The 8,910-nt window shown below is 37.4% G+C and overlaps 1 protein-coding gene across 1 annotated transcript; it reads left to right on the plus strand.

The window, feature by feature from the left end:
• Positions 1 to 8,136: 8,136 nt before the first annotated feature.
• On the plus strand, positions 8,137 to 8,685 carry LOC149152515 (putative disease resistance protein At4g27220). The gene has a single exon (XM_089443501.1). The coding sequence runs from the start codon at positions 8,137 to 8,139 to the stop codon at positions 8,683 to 8,685; it is 549 nt and encodes a 182-aa protein (XP_089299627.1).
• Positions 8,686 to 8,910: the final 225 nt, after the last annotated feature.

Consider the following 8,910-nt stretch of genomic DNA (forward strand, 5'->3'; position numbering starts at 1 on the left):
AAGGCTATGTCACACAAGTTAATTGCCTCCAACTTGTCCTGCTGATGTGGAAATTCTATTTACTCAATTTGACTAAGGTACAAGTCAAAATTGAGCCTTTTTCTTGCTATAATTTCAACACCAATCAGATAAAAGTCCATCGATTGCAAGAATCAGAACACAAGCACGTGATTAATGAATAGCCGCAACTTTGTCAACAAAAGAATTAGTGAAATTAATTACCAACGAGAGAACAAGTCCTTCGGGAAGTTATAGGTTTGTCAATCTAGACTGGATAACGCGAATTTAATTGTAAAATACCATCAAGCCAGTTTTAAAAGTCATGAGTGTCAAACTGATTATGAATCTTATCAACCATGTGCTCACTAATTTCATTGTTAATATTCTAAATAATTTTTTAATGTATTTAATTCTCAATATGCTAGGCAACCTTATTAACGACACATTAAGGGAGGCAATTTCATATTAGTTAATATTTTAAATATTGGGTTAAAAATTTAATTTAATTTTTTAATGCATTTAATTATCAATATGCTAGGCAACCTCATTAACCACACGTTAAGGGAGGCAAAGGCTAGAGATCACATGGAAGAACTAGTAAAACTGCGAGGGAGATATGATTCAAAAGCTACGAAGATGACATTGAGATGGTTGATGTAAAATGGGTTATTGATGGAAGATATTTGGATGCAATTCGACCAAACAATGGTGTGTTAAAAAAGGCACACAAATAAAGAAATCTCATCTTTGCTTCACAAGCAAACAAGAAAACAAAATTAATGAAGATTGAAGTGGTATGGTGAAGCACACTTGTGAGATGGTCCATGTAGAATCCTTAGACTTGAGAGTACCAAGAAAGAGGAGGATCTATTCAATGGCGTTGCACACATTACAATAACGAAGGTGGTGGTTCTGCCCTTTCCTACAATTGGTGGGTGAATCATAACTTTGGTGAGCTCAAAATACATTGAAAATGTTCGAGAGATAGAGACAAATTTGAAGAATGAAAAATAAATTTGTATTTATATTAACTGGCGTGTCCGTGTCCAAGAAAACTCTTACATAACCATGCTCATAATCCTCAATCTTGAAGGCGTGTCCCTCACACAAGCTTGGTGGCAGAAGGATTGGTGCATCCATGAGAGAGGGAGGATAAAAAAACCAATACCTGCCTGCCTCTCAACGTACAAACCTTACATTCTTCCATTTAGATTTTTCTAGCCTTTGAGATAGCTACACGCTCTTCAACACAAAGACGTCAACTTATTTCAGAACTTGTACTATTATCATAGGTTCAAGAACAATCACAAAAGATGTGGATAATACAGATGTGAAGATTCGTTGGTGAAAGCAGTGAATGAGCAAGTTGTGCTCCAACAATGGCACCAACTAGTTTTGCATGCATACAAAGATGTCATATACATGGCAAGATGCATGCCCTATGTTAAGCACAATTACAAAGTCATTGATTGGGTATTAATTGTATTTAATTAAATTAAATATAAATGACTATTTTTCTGACCTCATTTAAGTTAATTTTGTTTATAAATTTCAATGTAAAAATTTTAAATTATTTATACTTTTCGATTTTTATTATATATAAATTTGCATCAAATATTTTTATTTTAACATTTCACTTTGAAGATTTACAAAATGTTAGGAATAATAATATCTTAACATTTCACTTTGAGAATTTATGAACAAAATGTCACGAATAATAAGATTTAGATTAATTTTTAATATTAGTTATAGGATTAAAATTTAATTAATTAAAATTCTTAATGTTATATATTCAATTTAGAGATTCCAATTTTAAGGTGTTTTTTTTTCCAATTTTAAAGTTTTTTGTTTTTTTTGTTTTAATTCCAATTTTAAGTTTTTTCATATTAATAATATTTTTTCTATCACTATTGATACAATGTTATTTATAAAATAAATTTCTATGGTTATTATCTGGATAGTTTAGTGAAATTAAATTAAATTTTAACTTTTACAAATATTTAATTTATTTTTAAATTATATTTTAAAATAAAATAATATACCCCAATTTTAAAATAAATATAAAAGTATACATACGTATGTAATTATAGTATTAAAGATGAACACATTTTTAAAAAACAATGTTTCATAAATTATAGATTCGAAGCTTTAAGGATCTATGGGTTTAATTTTTTTTTACATTATTTTGTTTTATTTAATGCAATGAAAGAAGAGATGACAACTATCTCCCCAAAGTATTGAGTGATCAATATTTATTAGATATTAGTTATTTATTTTTAATGACTAAATGCAAAGAATTAAAAAATGTTGATTTACATGAATAAAATATAGTAATAAAAAAATGTTGATTTACATGAATAAAATATAGTAATAAAATATTTTTTAATTGTAACTTTTATTAATATAAATTATTGATAATTTTTTTTTATGTCATTATTAGTTTTTGCTTTAATTTAAGTATATTTAACTTAAATTATAAAAATTAGTTTTTTAAAAACCACTTGTATATATTAAGAAGAGTAAACGAGTACAAAAGTATTGTTCATAAGAGATCGGTATATGTGTACCCTTCTGATGAGCTTAGGTATTGCAATAATAATGATGCAACTCCTAGGGCTACCAGCTTAACTTATCAACCCGAGGTTCGTACAAACTTGGAGGTGACAGTGCTATATGCACAAGTAGAAGTGAAGGTCCTTCTTCTTGTCACTGTTTGTCTGGAAAGAGACCCCAAGGGTTCCAAGCCAAACTTCTATAAGGTCAGAAGAAGGTTAATTCTTTGATGGAAGGAGAGAAAACCTATTCTAAGAGAGAGCTACTCTACTGCAGTAATGAAGAAAACAACATGAAATGCTAAATCACACCATGACCTAACTAACCAATTAAATAGCTATGCTAAGCAGAATTGCTAAATTAACACTAACCTAATGCTAATTATCTAAGTTGCAGAAGTAAAGAGCATCAAAACTAGACTAAGGTGTAACAAAGAAACTTAGGCTAAATTGGGTTTCAAGCAGAAAAAGCAATCAGAGGTCGAAATCAGTGAAAGGAGGACGTGAGGGAGCAACAGTGCATAAGAACTGTTGGATCAGTCGGGTGAAAGGAAAATGAACAGTGGAGATTGGATTGCAGGAGGTTACGTAGATAGATGGGCGAATAGGGTTAACTAATAGGATGAACGGTGGAGATCTTATCACGAAGGCTTAAGTGAATGGATGGACGAACAAGGGAACAAAGCAGATGAATGACGAAGATCGTGTCGCGAGGGATTAGGTGAGTGGATGGACGAACGAGGTTAACAGGAGATGAATGGCCGAGATCTAATCGCGCGGGTGAAGTCAAGAGATGGATGGACGAGGCTAACATGAGCGATGAACGGTTAAGATCTTATCGTGCGGGTGGAGTCAAGAGATGGATGACGAAGATCATATTGCGAGGAAAAGAAATGTGTAGAAATGAGGGAGCGGGTTTCTAAGGCGGTAAGTAGTTTCTCGTGCGCCCTTCAGGCTATAAGCAGTATTTGGAAATTTCACACGATTAGCCTTACTGTGCGACATGTAGCACGAGAAAACCACTTTTCTCGCGTGCTCTCGGGTGGATAACGTTACGAGATTGCGTGATAACTGTTAGATCAAGCGGGCTGATAAACGGTGGAGATCGACCAAGCTAGTTGACGATCAGGTGAAGCGACAGTTGTCGGATCAGGCAAGGCAGATCGACGATGGGGGTTTAAAGCACCTAAAGTGATCAGGTGACGCGATAGCCGTCAGATCAAGTGAGGCAAATCGACGGTGGGGACTTAAAGTTCATAAAGTAAGTGGTGGACTCTACGCGAGGTAGCAGTTGGAGAAAATAGTGAATCGGACGGTGATTGTGAAGGTTTGTTGGTGATCGGATGGCGAGGAAGCAATGCATGAGGAACGTGCTGGATGTGGTTTCAAATGAAAATGACAGAGAAAACCACTGCGGGTCAACAAATAACTGCATTAAACAATGAACTCCATAGCTCATGCGAGAACCAGAGACCTGTGTTTTTGGGGTTGCTGAAGGGTCTCTTCCTCAAGTCATGGCCCCAGAGGGATGAGATGAGGCCCAGACACCTGCGCACAACCTACTAGTGATGTTTTTCACCTAGCTAACCTGTAAACTAAAAGAAGGCACAAATGGAAGTAAAATATAGCACAACCGATCTACTCTACGCTACTGTAATGAAAATGCAGCTACCTAAGCAAATAACCAGAAAAACCATGAATCCTACTTAAGCAACTGAACAGAACCAGAAAGCTATTTAAACAAATGAACAATGAAAACTAGGAAACTATGCTAGCATACATGTACAATAAAGAGGAACTGTGGCTGCTTGGGTCAGGCCCTAACCTAAGAGCTTCAGCCCTCAGAGTTAACTCAAAGCTGGCTTAAACATAACTCATTCTTATTATAAAAACCATGGATTACAGAGCAAACTGTCACAAGTCTTTGCAACTCATAAATAAAATAGAGTTTTACAAATGAAGTTCGAATCCTATTGAGGTCCTAAGCCTCTCTACTTATACATTTGAAGTCTCTAACGACTTTCTTCCCATTAGGGAGGCTTCGCCTATAACTCAAGAAAAATGGTTTCTGTCCCTTTCTCTTGCTCGGTTGTCTTTTAGTATTCAAAGTGATGGTCATGTGCACTCCGAGCTGATGGTGGAATATTTGAATGGAGGGGTAGTAAATGAGGATGATTTACCTCCTATAGTTAATCTCCCTTGTCCTGTTCGAGTCTTTACCAAGGTCTTTGCCATAGTTCTTTGCTTTTATCCTTTATACTTGCATTTTCCTTTTCTTTTATCCCTTACTCCTGCATTACACGCACATTAGACCACAAAGCCAAATATCCAACTCTAATTCATTTCATAAACAAAATATAATCAAAAGTATGCAATAAGTTGTGAGAATAGTTGGTTTGACTAAGCTAGGAGGTGAATTAAGGCCAATTAAGGCCCATATAATTACTCAATGATGAGGCTCATCACCTTCAACATCAAAAAATAAATAACACACATTTCTCAATAGCCATGCATAGTGTGGAAAAATCAACAATTTCTAAATCGTGGTGAGATCTTCATAAGAGAAGCTAAAAACTATTTCAAAACCCAAAAAAAGCTAAAAACTATTTCAAAACCCAAAAAGGATAAAAACCTGTAGGAGCCTATAATCACAGATCCATATGAGCACACCTCGTAGGTCCAGGGAATCATTACTATGTTAAATCTATGGAACCCTCTCCACAAATTGTCCCATCCAAGTAGTAACAGAATCTAATGGCACCTTCGTCGCCATAGAGGCTAATTTTGGAAAGTGAATCTGCAGTAATTTCAAACCAGAGAAGGTTGTTGGAAATAATTACGCCGCGTGACATATTAATCACCGAACACCACCTCACCGCCATGACTTGTCCTACATTGAAGAGGCACCACTGCCATGATCTGTTCAACGCTCAAAGAGCCATCACTGCCGTAACCCTTTTGAATTGAAGGGGGCGTAACCGACTTTAGTTTTGTATAAATACATTTAAGCTCAGATAGAAGAATGGAGAGTCGGGACACACAGTCTAAATTGTACACATTTGTAGCTTCTTGATCTTATGTAAATTAATATTTGGCTTTATGGTTTATTGAACAGTCGTAGCTGTGTTCTTATATTCTTGTTGCGTTTTTGTTTCTATTGTTTACTCTGAAATTTCAATTGGTATCAGAGTGTTGCTCTCCCCAATCTTTCAATTGGTATCAAAGTCAGACTAGCAAGATCTAGTTCTTGAATTGAACGTGGAGAAAGTGCCTAGGATCGTGAAGGTTGAGTGTGAGTCTGTTTAGTTGCTAGAGTTCGCTAAGTCTATGGTGACGGAAGCAACTTTATAGTTTGGAGCCAGTAGGATTGAGAGAATTTGTAAGTTTCTCTGTAAGGGTCCGTTCTTGTGTGAGGTTGAAGAGGTCTGTTGTGCAATGAACCTGTTGTTGTGGAAAGTGTTAGGAAAGTGTTATCTGCTTGTGTGGACTAATTTAATTATCCCTCTATGCATGGAGAGAGACCTGTAGCCTAAAACCTAGTATTGCAGGGAGTAACTATAGTAAAGTCGTGGTGGTAGATTGAGCCAAGGGCGAGCAAAGTATATCAGGGCCAGTGAAGTTTGTAGTCGTTGGTTTGGTGAAAGGAGGTCTGGTTAAGTGCTGAGTGCAATTTGTGTGAAGCTGAGCTGGGATAAAGAGTAAGAGACTGCCTGTCTGACTGCTGCGTGCCTTTTTCTTGAATATTTCTGTTGAAGCTGTGAAGGGGTTGTCTTTGTGTTTGAAGGCCATCCAAGGAGCCTGTGTAAATCCCCAGCCGTCCTGACTGGCCATTGTTGTTTGAGATGTGGGATAAATCTGCAGTCTTGGAGTTGAAGCGTGAGAATGTTGTGCCAAGCGTGAAGGAGTGTGGATGTTGCGTCGAGACATCAGAAACATGATTTGAAGTTCTTGTGTCTGCGGTGAGCATGATTCAAAGAGAAGAGTTGTAGAGATTAATGATAAAAGAGAGCATTGTTGAAAGCTTGTCGTATTTTTATTCTGAAGTAAAGCGAGTGAGGGCTGTAACCGAAACTTGTTCTTCACGTGGAAAGAATTGAAGCGACTGTGGTAGTGATTTTTTTAATCATATTTAAGATGCAAAATACCTAACAATACAGACACATAAATACATCAACTACCACTCAATGCTCTCTAGCGCGCTGAAAATTATCCGTTTTCAATCAAAACAAGGTGAGAAATATCGAAGGAGAATATTGTACTGGAGAAGGTGTTGGTTCTGGTTACCAGAGTATTCATTCCAATATTGGAAGGGCCACCTGCGAAAGTGGGCGTAGTGAATGAATCGTTTGTTGGGCACATGTATAGTTAATGACGAAAATATTGAAAGGTGATTCATATGTGTGATTGTTTTTATACTAGCATTTGCACCACATGTCGCAAAGAAAATGCCGTAAGGCAATGATGAGAAACAATAGCATAGAAGAAAGAAGTCAAAAGTTTATGCAATTTTGTTTCTTTATTGATGTTTTTTTTATCATATGTTATGTTTCAGGGAGATTCCAACGGGGATATCTTCAAAGTGAAGGATTTATGAAATTTTTTGAAATTTTTTTGCCCGGATTCCGACCACTTTTGGCGGTCCAGGCAATTCCTCCGCCTCGATAAACGCCTCCGGAAATATCACGGGCGGCTCTGCTAGCTCGTGCTCATTCGGAAACAACCTTTGATTCTGGCAGTCACTTAAAGCGCCTTTTGACTATTTCACTTACTCTACAAATCTAGTCAACAGCTTTAAAACTTTTGACTATTTAATTGACTTTCGAAATTTAATCAACCCTGGCATGCTGGATCTACATAAACTCAAGGGTTTGAGGCAATTGGAGATCATTGAATGTCCTAGAGTAAGTTTGTTTCCAACAGAATTTGGTCACAAAGGAGCATTTCCTCTTCTGGAAACATTTTCTCTTGCTTGGCTACCTACATTAAAGGAGTTGCCTGTAATAGAGAAAGGTGCAATGGCTTCACTTAAAATATTTAATATAATGGCAGGTACAACATTAAATATATTACCAGAGAGTTATATGGATCTGAAGACACTTCAGAAAGTAAGAATTTTTGGTTGTCCAATAAGAAATATAGGAACTAGAGAGAACACTAATGTAGAAGTGATGGCAATGTCTATGGTAGACATGGAAGAAATTACAAAGAGATATTCCCAATTGTGAGATAAAAGGGAAAGTTGGTTGTATGGTGAATTTTGGTGCAATGAGCTCTTCTTCTTCAAGTACTTCCCATGGCCCTGTTGTTCCAACAGGCTCTGCAAAGATGAAATTGATCGAAGAGCCCCTTATAGTGGGACAGGATAAATCATTTTCGATTCTCGAAAAGCTGGTGTTGTTGACAAGGGTGGATCCGGAAAAACTCTTCTTTTGAAGACGCTCTTCAATAGCCAAAAGGTACGCAGTAATTCTAAGGATGGTTTATTACTTTGGCTCACTGTTTCCCAAAGTCCCTCTTTTACAAGTCTTAGAAATGCACTCCGTACCCAAATAGCCACACAAAAAATGTAAATTTGGGCGAAAATATGAACGAAGAAGAGGTAAAGCGATGGTTGAATCAGACAGTGCACCAGAGCACCGGGCTTATTCTGTTCTTAGATGATGTATGGGGATGCAATGCTGCAGAATTGTTAGAGGAATTAGGTGTACTGTGCCCTGTAAGGAACCACTCCACCTCCAAAGTCATTGTCAGTTCCAGGGTTCGCGCTGCACTCTTAAAAACAGGTGTCGCAGATAAATACACAATAACAATGGAGGACTTGTCGGAAGATGAGAGTTGGAAGTTGTTTGCTTGTCACACTTTTCCATATAATAATGGAAATCTGCTAGCAAACATAGAAGAGGGAAAAGCCAAGCTTGTGTGTAAAAGGTGCAGAGGGCTTCCCCTCGCTATCAAAGTGGTTGGCAGGGCAATGGCCGGGAGTACTCATCCACGACAGTGGGAATGGGCTGTCCAAAGGCTGCCAAACGTGGACAGTGTGTACAATTGTGTTAGGTTGAGTTATGATGCACTCGGCTATGAGGATACTGACCTGCAATGTGCTATTTATATGGAAATCTGCCAGCAAACATAGAAGAGGGAAAAGCCAAGCTTGTGTGTAAAAGGTGCAAAGGGCTTCCCCTCGCTATCAAAGTGGTTGGCAGGGCAATGGCCGGGAGTACTCATCCACAACAGTGAGAATGGGTTGTCCAAAGGCTGCCAAACGTGGACAGTGTGTACAATTCTGTTAGGTTGAGTTATGATGCACTCGGCTATGAGGATGCTGACCTGCAATTGTGCTTTTTATGTGTAGCTGCAA

This window comes from Pinus tabuliformis, chromosome 9 (assembly GCF_031772625.1).
Source record: "Pinus tabuliformis cultivar Carrire ecotype Pingquan chromosome 9, CPIR1, whole genome shotgun sequence".
Taxonomy (NCBI): Eukaryota; Viridiplantae; Streptophyta; class Pinopsida; order Pinales; family Pinaceae; genus Pinus; species Pinus tabuliformis.